The 15,046-nt window shown below is 38.0% G+C and overlaps 1 protein-coding gene across 1 annotated transcript; it reads right to left on the bottom strand.

Annotated features, from left to right (window-relative positions):
- Nucleotides 1-737: 737 nt before the first annotated feature.
- On the bottom strand, nt 738-15,008 carry PPWD1 (peptidylprolyl isomerase domain and WD repeat containing 1). The gene is made up of 11 exons (XM_424751.8): nt 14,866-15,008; nt 12,803-12,905; nt 11,855-11,955; nt 10,935-11,055; nt 7,831-8,278; nt 7,085-7,275; nt 6,425-6,614; nt 5,062-5,243; nt 2,884-2,965; nt 2,122-2,304; nt 738-1,111 (listed from the first exon to the last, which is right to left on the bottom strand). The coding sequence occupies exons 1-11, from the start codon at nt 14,996-14,998 to the stop codon at nt 968-970; spliced, it is 1,878 nt and encodes a 625-aa protein (XP_424751.3). The 5' UTR covers nt 14,999-15,008; the 3' UTR covers nt 738-967.
- Between the last annotated feature and the right edge of the window lie 38 nt (nt 15,009-15,046).

Raw genomic sequence — 15,046 nt, 5'->3', positions numbered from 1 at the left:
ATATACTGTAAAATTCTCATTTGATTCCTCAGTATGCCCTTCTGTGTCAGTTTCCCCGGGATAGCAGTTTCCAAAGGCTCTGAATTTGATTAGCATGCATTACATCACTGTTAATCGTAAAAACAAACAAACAAAAAGATATTACATGCATAAGCTCCTGAGTCTTGTGGTCTTATGTGGACATGAACAGTCAAAATTAACACTACAGTATCTTAATGTAGACTTAACTATCCAGCATAGTTCAGGATTGTATTTAGCTACAGGTTCACAACAGTTTGATGGGAGTAACCATGTCAATTAAGTATTTTAGTAAAATTTGTAATATTTGTCTGATCTGGGGGTGTAAAAATCAAGCCAGCAACAGTGTGCAAGAGCTGAAATAATGAGAAACGAAACATTAAAATACATAAGAAAACCATACTGGGAATGCCAGTACTTGTGCAGGATTTAATACACTGTTACTGCATGATTTGATCACTTGTTCATTTAATCTACTGAACATGGACACATACACAGCCATCTTGGAAGATGCCATCCTAGCAAAGCATATTACAGTCTAATTTTTGATGCATGTACATACTGTTGAAGAGCTTATTACTGGCCTACATTTGACCTCTTCCTCTGTCAGCGATAAAGGTAGACTGTACTCAAATTATACTCTAAAGCTGTTATCATGAACCATGGTGTGCATTTGTATCTTCAGTCTTGCACAGAAGAGACAAAGAGAAACAGCAGACTTCGTAAGAAAGATGACAATGTTTTTACTTTAAAAAGACAAAATTACCAAGAAATACAGGCTTAGGGCACTTTAGGTACATGAAAAATAGTAGAACCAATGTTTACTTTATCCTGGCATTTCCTACATCCAGGAATTATCAAAAAAGTTTTTATTCCTTCAGATTCTTTCCTGCATCCCACGACGACAACATTCTTCTGTTCAAGCTGGAACATTCAACACCTGACTTACTTACTTCACTGTGATATTAATGATGCTGATATCCTCATAGGGCTTGTCAGTTTTGGGATTGACTTTAACATTAGAGATTCTCTGAACAACTTCCATTCCTTTAGTCACTCGTCCAAACACGCTGTGTTTGTTGTCTAGCCAAGGCTGTTTGAGGATACAGAAGAAAGAAGAAAAAGCAGATTAAAATAGAAAGCAGCATATAGGTTAGATACCAAATGAGAGTGACCTAGAGTAAGTGAATGTGTATTAAAGATCAGTAGTCTTTATTAGTAACTGTAAAACAGCTTTTAGAACCAAATGACTGTTAGAAGTGCAGCTAATGCATACTGGTTTATCTTTTAAAATACATTCCTGAAGTGCTACAGACATCAAGTTCTAGTAATGCAGCAGCATTTCATAGTTTGAAGTTTAAATTCATTTCATTGAAATGCACATTTATTTCACAGTAGTTTCACAATTGAATTTAAGTGCTAGCCTAGAACACTACCTAATTCAAAGTCATACAATATGCCCAATTAGCAACTGGAATGTAGGCAATGATGTGATTTAATAAGCTTCAAAATTATGGTAGATGGGTACATCCTAAGAAGACACATGACTTTGAGGAACAAAAATTCTCTAAGTACTGTCTTAAGGTATTCTTTTTTTGCACATTAGATTCACTGCCCAATTCATTTATATATTGCTGTGAAGTTGTATACAGATCAAAATATTAGCAGGGAAATTTCCTAATTTCCATACTGGCTTTTCTGTATAGGAGTCAGCAACTTTAAGCAGTTAGGCTGGTACTAATCCAAAAAGCTTAGAATGGTCTTAACAATAATTAGATTTATGTTAAGTTTAAGCAGTATATTAATCTAAAATATTCTAGGAATACAAAATTGGAAAACTATCCAGTTTACTAAGAATCAGATTAGGTTCTTGCTCCAGTTAAAGTTCAAAGGTGTCATGATCACAGCACTTTCCTATTCTTAAGACTTCACCAAAGCAATTATCTACACCCAGTATATCTTTGTGCGCAGCAGTTAGTTGCAAAGAAACAATTAAAGGTTGTTTGAATAGTGTTGTGTTCCTTTTTCCACCAGAGTAGTTACTGCATTTTTACTGTGCAGTTAGCATCTCGCACCTTAACTTGAACTTCTAATACTACTTACAGTTGGCACTACTGTTATAAAAAACTGGGATCCATTAGTATTTGGTCCTGCATTGGCCATGCTGAGTGTGTATGGTCTGTCATGTCGTAAAGTTGAATGAAATTCATCTTCAAATTCTCCTCCCCAGATACTTTCACCACCCATTCCTGTACCCGTGGGGTCACCAGTCTGAATCATGAAACCCTGCACAGAAATGAGATGTTATTACATCATCACATGGAATAAATAAGCAAAAATGCTTTATGCTAGGTTCCTTTTTTTTTTTAAGCTTGCGTCATATCTTCCAACAAAATTGAGTGCTAAAATGTGGTGCGTAAGGAATGAAGGTAACAATTAATTTCTTGCATTGGAAAAAAAATGACTACATAAACAAGATTACTTCACTGTTCCTGCTAGTGAAGGATAGAACCTAACTTGTCTATACCTTCTACAAAGACTTACGCTGTATTCACTTGCTTCTGCTGCAGTATAAGTAATAATCTTTAGAGGAGATACCGTTCTGACATGGTGACAAGAAAATAATAATTCATGTTGAACTGATACTTTTCTCAATTTTCAGATGCTTTCCACTTTTTCAGTTGCAGAACAACTATTAAAAAACTTGATGTAAAGGCCATTAGGATCTCAGTATTCTTCAGACCTTTCAGGAAACAGTGAAACTGTTCCAGAAATCCTTTGTGCAAAAGCAAATGAAAATGTAAAGGCTGGCCATAAAGTTACATCACGTAAACCAACAACAACAACAAAAAATTTACAGGTTACCTTGATAATACGGTGAAATATGTGTCCATTGTAGTAGCCATTTCTGCTGTGTACACAGAAGTTTTCCACAGTTTTGGGACACCTGAAATCATGTAATAGAAAATACAGGCTACCCTGAATATTTGTTTGGTGGCAAGGCCATACAGATTTTGGGTGCGACTCAGATCCTGTTGTGCTGAGCACTGTTTTAGTGCAACGTACTGCAACAGGGCTTTCATGAAATAAGGTTAAACCAACCTCCCACTTCCTCAAACTCAGAGCTGGAAAGAAAACTTGTGAGGAGTACCAAGTTGCAGGATTACATATGAAGTCAGCAGTGGGGTCAGGAACCAAATCTGTTTTCTCAAAGTGTTCCTTCTCCAGATTTCTATCGATATTACTATAGGTATACGAAGACAATTCAGGAATGTAAGCTCCACATGCAGAAAGTATTTCTTCTACCTCTAATTCTCTTAAGTCTTCCAGTGCTGTGTACTAGAAGCAGAATCTGAAACTGCGCTGTTTTAGTATTATAGAGCGATACTGCAGTCAGTAGAGCGCTTGTTCCTCCTCCTGTAAAACTGCTGACAAACACTGTTCAGAACTAGGCTGCACAGGTGGAATATTACTTTTCATTTAATAAAAACAAACAAACAAAAATACTGTTCTTACTTCATCTCTTTAAAGTGTTTTTTCTTTCTCCCATTCCCCCAAGAGATGCTACCAGAGTTACAGTTGTTTGTGTCAATCTTCCACTAGTTTTATGAAATGGATTAGTTGCCAGAGTAGACTTACGTATGCAGATCTACACAGTCATACACATTTTCCCAGCAAACCAGGAAATATCCACATGATGTCCTCAGGAACATTCATGTGGACATAAATGATATTCTAAAGCATCTTGTGAAACAATAATAAAATAACTACTAAAGCAGACGAAGTACAGTCCCAGTTCCTGCTACACAGTACAACAGTAGTCATTCACAACTACAGTCCACAAGAACTTGGCCAAAGGGCATCCAAAGCCACATCCTCACTGTTATACTTCTATTTTTTTAAATCACTTTCATCTTGAAGAGATTTTAATTTCAAAGTTCAGTCAGAAGGAAATATTAAAAAAGGACAAACATAATAATAACCGAGGCTGAAAGAATGTTACTTTAAAAAAATGCATGTAGAATATCGCAATGAACTTAATGATAATATGCACGCATTATGCATCCAAATATACTGGCATGAGAATTTAAAAAAAAAAAAAAAGGAAATAACATAACTTGACCTATCACTTTTACTGATACATGCTGTCCTATTTCTAAAGCCTGTGTGCTACAGGTAACAATCACAGGAAGTACGGCTTCATGCAAGGAGACATCATTTAATATAGAAATTGAAGACTAGCTTCTCTGCAGAGTAAAACTAAGTTTGTGTTGCCTTATCTGTGCTTGTAACAAAACATGAATTTGGTTTGGAGAAATGGACTACATATGTAGTTTTACGTTTCTATTTACAGCAAACTTGAAGTGAGAGATAAATCTATTGTTTCATAACAAAATCTTTGCATGTGTTAGTATCACAAAGCAGACACGCTGATACAAGTACCTAGTAATCATGCACAAAACTCTGTTAAGTATATGCCTAGTTTTGGATATGCATTGCACTAATGTTGGTATAAATTCTGTGTTGCTCTTGAACGATCTGCAATACCATAAAATATAATACATTTGCCACACATTTTAACTTGCAAACAGTACTATTTCTCTGGATTACACAGACCCATGACCACAACAACTGCTGCTGCCACCATCACTCTTCTCTTTCAAGATGGAATCAAACAGCATTGCCTTACAACAAAATGTAGCTTGCACAGAACACCATTATGACCTAGCCACATCTGAGGTTTAGAGAGAGAAAAAAACTTAAGAAAGGAATAAGCTTCCTCAACCAGCCATTAAAAAAAAAAAAATCAGACTGACAAACCTGACACTCTACTGTTGCTATGACCTATTTTTGCCCTACTCTGTTCATCAAGAGTCACTTGAGCGTAGCTTGATACACTAAGAAACCATCCAGAAACAAGGACAATAGAAAACAAGGAGGAAAAGAACCATTCCTAGCCTGAAAGGTAAGGCCTGGGTACTGCCAGGAAGAAAAGCACAAGGAAGGAGAAACAGAGTAACAGAAATACCACCAAATACATACTCAACGGGAAAAAGCTTAATGTGTATATCTCCCATGCTTGTGTGGATGATAGCACTGTCTGAAACTCTCTTGGGACCTTCTGCCTGGGTGGCTGCCATGACCTCTTCTTTAGAAGGTTTCTCATTGAAGACATCTCTGTCTGAGTCTGCACTCTTTGTATCTTCTGGTTCACGTTTAGTAAACTGAAGAACAAAAGAAAAGAAGGAAACGGTTTGTATTTTGTATTTTGTTTTTCCTTATCTCACACAACAGTCTGTACCCCAGACATCAAAGTGATGATTTAACCTCTCAGACTCTCAAATAGATTTGAAATACAAAGAATTCATAGATGGCATTTCAGCGCTGTGCACTATCAGTGTTTCTCTCTAGTCACCAATTTTTGTACAAATACATGCAAGTCCAATAAACTTTTAATGATTTGTTAACTTCTAAACTCCTTCCTCATTTTACCATAAAGCCCACAATAGCAGTTCAGCACCTTTCCCTTAGAAAGGAATGAGAGCATTAGTGTATTCTGTTATAGTCAGACAAAATCAGCAGGTTTCATTACAAAACCTCTGCTTTCACCAAGAAGTGAAACTAAGTTCTCCTGTCCCATTAACTGTATTAGTACAAAAACAGCAAAAACTCAAAGTAGGAAAAACATGAGAAATGAAATTTTTAAAGCACTGCTTAAAGAAGTGAGAAATACAATAAATATTAGCGTGCACAAGAAGTCACAGAAATACAGCTGTGTATCAAGTGACAGTGACTAGTTTTCTGCATGCATTCACTTGCCATATGGTCATGCGCTACCTAGAATGAGCAGTATTTCCATACTGAATATGAATTTTCTTCCTTTCTTGTCATATTGTTCATAGTACTATATTCTATTACATACTACATACTAACCACACAAAGGTTTAGAAAGCACACTGCTTTGCTGTGACTGAAAGCCTGATCAAATTGAAAAACAAGTAGCAACAGACTGACCTGTAAGCCCTGCTGTGATCACAGCCCAGATCAACTACTAAGTCCTCCAGAACTTCTAGGCTGATAGATCACATCTCTTCTAAAATCTCAATCTGCCAAGAAGATGACTCCTGTCTGTGTTACCTATAGTCCACCTGACACTACTCTGAATTTAGTTATGTTTATTAAATATTTTATACATTCAGTTAGTTGTTTCTTTGTAGACAATTTTTAGACAATTCAAACTAAAAATTTTAGAATGCACTTGCAATTTAAAAAGGCACTGCTAGAAATGCTGCATTTGCAAACGTTCAAGACAAAAGGCACTGGAAAGGTACAAGTATAAAATTATAAAATAACAGAGAAAAGTTAAACAGAAGAATAGAGCTACTTAAATGGACATCACACGCACCATGTAAAACCTGTTTTTTTTAAAAGCTGTGCAGATTACTGTTGGATCTGCCTGGATGTTTTGGAGAACAGGGTTCTCAGATGCCTTCATTTCTATGGTGATTGCAGCACGATGCTTCTTTGCAACTCCTTGGAATAAAGCTAGTTGCATCACCCTGATGTTCTCTTGTTTTCCCAAGATACGAATGCACCTGAAATACAAGACAAAGAAGTGTAAAGACTGTTTGCTGCTCACAGTCAGAGAATGTCTCCTTTCTGACTGCATGAGACTCAAAGCAAAATTCCAAAGCCTCCCCAAAACAATTTTTAATAATTGTATTTATAATGCTTCTCTATTCAAACTTGCTGCATAATTTACTAGTCAGCCTCCCTCCCCTATAGAAAACAAACTGCATGATCCATGTTTAGTTTACCAGACTGTTAACTAGAGATTAATTGATTACTCATTTTTACTATGAATATGCTTGACATATTTTCTCATTTTACTATGCTTTGAATTGCAACAATCCATTAATAAGCAAGGGAATATTTTTAATCAACAGTCTGAAGGCTCTCAAATAACAAAAAGATTAGTGGTAACCCGTCATGTCAAGTTTTAAATGTGAGTGATTAAACATGGAATTCTAAAGAAATTTATCTCCACGCATCTCACAACACTTACCTGTTAGTCTCTACATTTATGACTTTAATGCCCAACATTGTTCCATAGAGAACGAAGTGTCCAGTTTCATCAAAGATTATATTAATTAATCTTACTGCATCCACTTTCTCCAGCTCACGCTCAACTGCCATGCGGCGGCCAAACTCCATGTCTGGTAGTTGCTGTCTCATCTGCTGCAGTTCAGTAAACATCTACAGGAAAAAAAAAAAAAAATCACTATTACACTTATGGCCTGATCCTGATAAACACCAATCCACATGCTTATAAAATACAGAATCCAAGCAAGAATCCAGCCCAGATCAAACTTATCCGAAGAATTAAACACAAGTAATACTAGTCTAATGACCTAACGGGCACGTCGTACTGTGCTGAAGCAAAGAAAAAGAAGTATGCAGCTGTCTTAACAAAGTTTTTTAAATATTACAATTTTTTTTTCATTACTATGGTTATTACTTAAATATTTTTTCTCATTGCTTTCTAATAGAAAGAAATCTAGCAATATGAAAAGAGATGAAAACTAATAACTCAGTTTCACTCAATAGCTAACAGACATCAGTAGGAATTAATCTGGGGGCAAAGCAACACAAGAGTGAAGGAAGAGAACACTGAACAAACTTTTCTGAAAGAAAAACATAGCAATAAAGCACAGATTTAGAAACAGATAATCATGCAGGTGCACGTGTTGACCACTGAAGTCAAAGAAATAGAGAAAAAGACTCAAAGAAGAGAGCCAAGACCAAACTCACACTCAGGGATTCATCAAACACTCTCATGAGCTTCCCCGTCAAAAATCGGAAAATTCTGACTTTTCTGTCAGACCCAAGAGTGGCCATTTTCTTGCCATCAGGTGAAAAACTTATACTGGATGGGTAAGCCTTGCATTTAGCAAATTCATACAGATCAGTATCTGTTTTATATTCCCAGTTCACATTCTTGGGAAATTTGTATTCATGAGGAGTACCAGTCCAATACTCAATCATCCCAGATTTGTCAGAGGACACAACCACTTTGTAGACAGGATTCAACCGTATCTGAGTAAGAGAAGATGTATGGAGTTTATCAAAAACGTGGAGTGGCTGGTTATTTCCTCGTCCATCATAAATGAATATTTTTCCTGTGGTCTTCTCAGATGTTGCAACAGAAGATATGGCATCTCCAGGGCAATATACCCATTCACACTGACCAGGGGAGTAGCTGCAACAAGAAGGAAAAAAAAAAAAAAGAAGATTGGTTTTACTCAGATAAGAATCAAGCTAAGTCACAAATTAGAAATCAAATATCAAGCAAATCTTCAACTTTATTTACTAGTCTTGCTAATACCTGTCTTGCTAAAATTTAGCAGTGTTATCACCAAGCTTTTTCCAAACAACTGAAATCAACAGATGGTTCAGCCAATTTCTGTTACTCCCATATTACTTCATAAAGATGCTGTTAAAGAAAGCAGAAGAAGGTGGGTATAAAAGAAGAAAAATGATGGAAAACCAACTAAATAGCACTCAGCGGCATTAAGGATTATTACTCAACTTCTGTGACTCAGCAGCACTTTTCTTTCAGCTCTAAGTGATTAATGCTTTAGTGCAAATGAAAATAACTGCACCTTTGGCATATACTTACTCAAAGTATAACAAGGTTTTCAGAAAACAAGTTAATTATCCAAATATAAATAAAATTATGACAATCACACTAAATCTATATGTAACTGTTCTGAATATATGAGGGCTGCCATGAAAGTAATGCCTGTTTTATTATGTTGGCCCATGACGGCAGAGGCAGATGGTGATGGTATGGCAACTGAGGCTGAATCTTCCAATCTTCTGTTACATTTTGTTGCTGTGCATCAGACAGCAGTAGAGTCTGACAAAATGACATCAGATATGGAAGTGTGTATGAAACAAAGGTGTGTCACTGAGTTCCTCTAGCAGACAAAATGACAACTACTGACATTCATTGGTGCTTGCTGAATGATGATGGAGACCAAACAGTGGATATGAGCGCAGTGAGGCAGTGATGACAGTGATGTGAAACACGAGCCATGTTCCCAATAACCATGAAGATTTTTATGAACACAGCATGCTGGCTCTTGTTCATTGCTGGTGAAAATGTGTATCTAGTAGGGGTGTCTGTGTTGAAACAGTGTAAAGTGAGAATTTGCTCTATGAAATAGTGTTATTGTACTACAAGAGTAGTTTCCATGGCAATCAATTGGATACATTACTTTCAGAGCAACCTACATACTTCAGAAGGAACACATTTGCTAAAGCTGAATATGCTCTACAAATAAGACAAACCAGAGATGTGGTCAATAATTCAAATCATACCTGTTTTTTAAAGAAGTCTGTAAGCAAGGATGCTGAGAACTGAAACTCTAGAACTAAATGTTGGACAATGAAGAAATGATGGTCTCCATAGGAAACTCATAGTATCTTATCAAACTAAGAGATACTAAAGGCCTGACAGATGCCAGATACTAATCTTTTGGATTAAGAAAAAAATAAAATTAAAAGTCTGTGAGGAATAATGAATATGATGGCCCATAGCTGTGCCATGTTATCTACATTTTCTGCAGAAATAGCTGCCTTTCTCCCCATGATTAAGGGAAGCACACAGTATTAGAATCTGCAGGCAGCTACACTGTACACATTAGTTAAAAATGAAAGGATCTCAAGAGCTTCAGACAAAGCTAATCAGCCATACAACATATTGGCATGTCCCCATCAAAGCAGACAAACAACACAAGCTGAAATGATCATACAGCACTTACGAATCCTAAATTAACCATTACAAGCTTGAGCAAACAGCCATTAGTAATTTCTTAGGTCAATAAGCTGCCCAATAAGCATTGGCACTGAAGATAACGAAATGGACATTAAATTAAAAAGGGTGTTCACAACACTGCTTCTATTACAGCTGAATATGTTCCTCTTCTTCATTAAAGAGACCACTTCAGGTCTAACACAATTGGGACAAATTTTAACAAAACAAATAACAAAAATTGCACTATTGGGAGGATATTACTAACACTATATCCATAAAGCAGCTAACGTAAGCATTTATATGGGCATTCTAAAAAGTATCTAGATATCAGTTTTAACAGCTTTCAAAGCAGTGGAAGTCTTGGCGTTGATTTCAATTACAATGTCAATAACAAACATTTTTGAGTTTATGCTTCAACTCAGTTTCAAAATTATCTAGTAAATACTAGACTGCATGGAATAAATAGTCTCTAATACCACAAGGCTTGTGGAAACATCAGTATCATTCTTGGTAGAGCATTCATTGATCCTTCTACTTTCTGACCAGTCTGAAATAAAAACACAGGCTTTGTTTTCCTCTGTTGATATAATTCCAGTAATCTCCAGTCCTATCTCTTCCAAGTTCTTTACCTACCTACTGTGTAACAAAAGCAAGATTAAGGAAAGCAATGCTCTTTTTAATATTATAAGAAAATTGCTAGCCTTAAAACAATAAACGATGGCAAATAATGTATAGAGACCAAGTTTCTTTACCACTGGAACTATTGGTTATAATTTCTAACATTCAGTGACAAACAACTAGAAAAAAAAGAATAAGAAAAGAAAAAGATTCCTAGCTAAATTTTTTAAGAAACAGCATATCCACCTGCCTAACATTTGACAACAAAAAAAAAGTGTAGTCATACTGCACTCATATGAAGGATGCATACAGTCATAAACTATATAGTCTATAGTCAGCCAAGCATTTTGCTTAATGCAATGTACTCATCTTCATCTGATCAGAAAAAAAAAAAAGTCAAACTATTAACTTGCCTCCTACACAAAATAACCTCTCATCACAATCCCAAATAAGCATTTTCAAGAACTGAGCAACTTACCCAAGTTTCAGCATGTTGATCATATCAAAGTTGACTACATCAAACACCTTCATTGCTTTGTCATCTCCAACTGAACAGAATAATGCCCCCTCTGAACTGACAGCAATGCTCTCAATAACACCTATCAAAACAAGTTAACATACTATTAAGAGAAGGAAAGGTGTATCTATCATTTCAATATTCCATAGGAAAAACAAACAGAAAAAAAGCACCAAAGCCTAAACACATATAGACATCCAAAGCTGTCTCAGCTATTTCTCTGCCCTGTTTTGAATTTAAAAACTATGTGAGGATGCGAGAGTCCTTTTTGTTTGTTTGGGTTTTTTTTTTGCTGTTCTTTTGTGGTATTTTTTTTTTTTATGTTTTGTATGCTGTAACTGCTTACTATCTGGTCAGAGAGGATGGACCACTTACTATCTACGTAATGACTTTAATTTAAAATGTTAACTGAAAAAAGAGAGAGAGAACAAGACTATGGCACAGTGGAAAAATAAAAGCACAATGAGTACCTGAATGCCTTGCATAGTATGGATGATAAGGGAGGAAGGTAACATGGCCTCAAGTAATATCTTTTTGAACATCCCCGGATTCTATGCATGCTGTTCTTTCTTTCTTTCTCTCTCTCTCTCTTTTTTTTTTAATAGATACTTTGTACCTGTCCCAGACATTCTCCTCAGAGGCAAGGTACAAGGCAGTAAATGATCTGCACAGGATTCATACTGCATATTCTGTTCCCACACAGTTTGGGAGCTGTAAAAGGACAGGTGGAATTAAGCATGATATAATTTAATCCCTGACTGCAGTAAATGGATGCCAGAACCTCTCTTCTCTCAGATTGTACCCCCTCTTCAAACTAAGGCAGGGAGTGAAGGGGAGCTCTTTTGTAAACAAACAAAGAAAAAAACCTTACAACTTCTCACCTAAGTGGCTACGGAAGTGTTTAACAAACTCAATCCCTTCTTCTATTTTTTTCCAGAATTTTACATGTCCATCATGACTTGCTGTGATGATAAAATCTGTCCTAAAATTACAAAAGAAGAAATACATAAATACACATAATAAGTACTTTCACAACACTTCTGGATAACAATTTACATTAAGATGCTATAATCAGTGTTGTATTGAGAATAATATCTGAATAGGCTGCCATAACAGTTTGCATAAATGAACACTGTCAATTTTGAGAAAGCAAACAAATATTTTAATGCACTCTGGATTAATCTATGAAAGGTCAACAGTCTAAAGTTAAGAAATATATAATACTATCCCTTTTGACCATGTAAGTTTTACTACTTCTTTAGCTCTGGTTTCACAGCAGATAGCATTTGCTACTAAATAAATAAATAAATATCCCTACATATATATACACACATACTTAGATAGACAGATAAACACTCTCTTCCCAATCTGTGCAGTGCTGCTGAATTCATTTGGTTGCAGATTTCACTTGATTGCAACCAGTATTTTTTATTTACTGTATATACTGAACATTGCAATAAGGATTTTGAGAATCCCTTTTTGTCTGTTTAAATAACTTCTATTGTGCTCTTCAGAAAGCGTTCTCCCTTACGCACAGTCTTCAAAAAACAGAGTCATAGAATATCCCAAGTTGGAAGGACCCATAAGAATCATCAATACCAACTCCTGGCTCCACACAGCACCACCCACAGATCAAACCCGATGTCTAAGTGTCCAAACACTCCTTGAACTCCGTCAGCTCAGGGACATGACCGTACTTGAAATACCACCTCTAGACATAACAGATTACAATTACTAGGCTTTTGCAGTGAAAATTTCCTAGTATGTACAAGAATACATATCTGATGACAATAAACAGTAGGGAAAAACAAAAAAAAGAACAGACTTACTTAGTACACGCCACATGTGTAATGACATCTCTGTGCATGTAACTGCGTTCATACATTGAAGCACATGGTAGATTTTCAAGATAGACATGTTCAAATTCAAGGACTGAACAAAATAAAAGGAAAATTAGAAACGCTGTTTTCATAAAATGTTCATAAAAGCCTCCATAAAGCTTATTTTTGCTGTTATTACCTTTGAATAGCTTACTGCTATTTTAGTAAAGAATACAGTAGGGGTTTCTGCAAACAGAATAAAAGTGCTTTCCATTTTGGCTCAGATTTCTTGATTCATGGTATATTGAAGCCATTCAAAGCCTCTTTTTATCCATGCTGATGCTCCCTTTTGAGCACCTATTACTTTGGCTTTCTGAATGTGTAGAAAGAATTTCAATATAATTTTTAAGGCAATGCAAGAAAATAAGATGAACCACACCTCCTTTTCTTCCAAAAGGAAAATGTATCCTTGTTAAGAAATTCAGCTTAAAATGTGCTAGGCTTGCAACTATTTCATTGCTTACATGGGCCACCTAAAATTATCTGATTTTATGTACTTGTCACTATTTTACATCTTAATATCTGTGCAATTGCATTTGTTACTAAGTTGGCAAATCCTCCTGGAGACTGTGCAAGGGGATACAGAGAAAAGAGAGAGGTGACTGAGAACAGCCAGCATGGCTTCATTAAGGACAAACCTGCCTGACAAATGTACTGGCTTTCTGCATGTGGGTTACAGCATTTTTGAATAAGGGAAGAGCAACCGGGGGTATCAACCTTGTCTTGTACAAAGCATTTGACAATGCCTCATGCAGTATCCTTGTACCTACAATGGACAGGTGTGGATCTAATGGATGGACTGCTCTGTTGATAAGGAATTCACTGGACAGTCACATTCAAAGAGTTGTGGTCACTGGCTCAATATCCAGCTGGAAACTACTGATGAGTGGCATTCCTGCAGGAGTTGCTGTTGGGACTAGTGCTCCCTAACACCTTTATTGGTGTTACATGGGCAGTAGGACTGAGCGTACTCTCATCAAGTTTGTCAGTGTCTCCAAGGTGACCAGCACAGTTGACACCCTGCAGGGAAAGGATGCCATCCAATCCCTGAAAAAAATCAAAAGTGGACCTACGTGAACCTAAGGAGGTTCAGAAAGTCCAAGAGCAAGCTGTATCTCTTGGGTCTGGTCAATTGCAATCACAGACATGGGCTGGATGAATGGGAGTAGCTCTAAGAAGGACCTGCACGTGCTGGCTGATGAAAAGCTGGACATGAGCCAGCATTGTAGGCTTGCAGCCCAGAAGGCCAAGAGTGCCATGAGCTGCATCAACAGTGGGATGGTGACAGGGACAGGGAGGTGACTGTCCCCCTCCGCTTTGCCCTCATGAGGCCCCGCCACCTGTAGTACTGCGTCCAGGTCAGGGGGCCCCAGTACAAGTGGAGCTGTTGGAGTGAGTTTAGAGGAGGGCCATGAAGAGATCAGAGGGCTGGAGCACCAATCCGGTGAAGAAAGGCTGAGGGAAGTGGGCTTGTTCAGCCTGGAGAACAGAAGGCTCCAGGGAGACCTCACTGTGGCCTTCCAGTACTGTAATGAGGCCTAGAGAAAAAATGGAAAGGGACTCTTTACTGGGGAATGTGATGACAGAATAAGAGAGAATGGTTTTAAACTGAATGAGGATAGATTTAAGATGGATGTGAGGGGGAAATGCTTTACTCCAGAGGGCAGTGAGGCACTGGCACAGCTGCCCAGAGAAGCTGTGGATGTCCCATCCCTGGAGGCAGTCAGGGCCGGGCTGCACGGGGCCCTGGGCAGCCTGAGCTGGTGGGGGACAGCCCTGCCCACGGCAGAGGGGTGGAACTGGGTGGGCTTTAAGGTCCCTTCCAGTCGAAGCCACTCTGTGACGACCCTCGAAGCCAGGGCAGTGACGCAGAAGAGTTAACTCCTCCGCTAAAGGCTTCAACAACGCCGGTTCGAAGAAGCAGCGCCTGGCAGCCCGAGTGCGCAGCGGACGCACGGCCCCTGCCCCGCACGCCACCGTCCCGCAGCTCCGCCCCGGACAGCGGCCGTTACCTCTCCGCTTCTTCGTCTGGGCCGCTTCCCCCGGGAGCGGCCCGACCCAGCGTTCCCCATCCTCCTCGTCTTCTTCCTCATTCTCCGCCGCGCCGCTCGCCCTCCTCTTACGCTCCGGCTCGGACGACGCCATGTTGCCCAACGTCACTTTCCCGCGACGCCCCCCCCGCCGCGGTTCGCG

Source organism: Gallus gallus, chromosome Z (assembly GCF_016699485.2).
Source record: "Gallus gallus isolate bGalGal1 chromosome Z, bGalGal1.mat.broiler.GRCg7b, whole genome shotgun sequence".
Lineage (NCBI taxonomy): Eukaryota > Metazoa > Chordata > Aves > Galliformes > Phasianidae > Gallus > Gallus gallus.
The sequence above is the reverse complement of the archived record's forward strand: the minus strand, read 5'-3'. Positions and strand labels throughout refer to the sequence as shown.

Coding starts and splice junctions, on each gene's coding strand:
- PPWD1 (XM_424751.8), bottom strand. CDS start 14,998: ATGGCGTCGTCCGAGCCGGAGCGTAAGAGGAGGGCGAGCGGCGCGGCG. Junction 11,056..11,854: donor ACACTTCCGTAGCCACTTAG/GTGAGAAGTTGT, acceptor TTGTTTTGATAG/GTGTTATTGAGAGCATTGCT. Junction 7,276..7,830: donor TGTTTGATGAATCCCTGAGT/GTGAGTTTGGTC, acceptor TTTTTCCTGTAG/ATGTTTACTGAACTGCAGCA.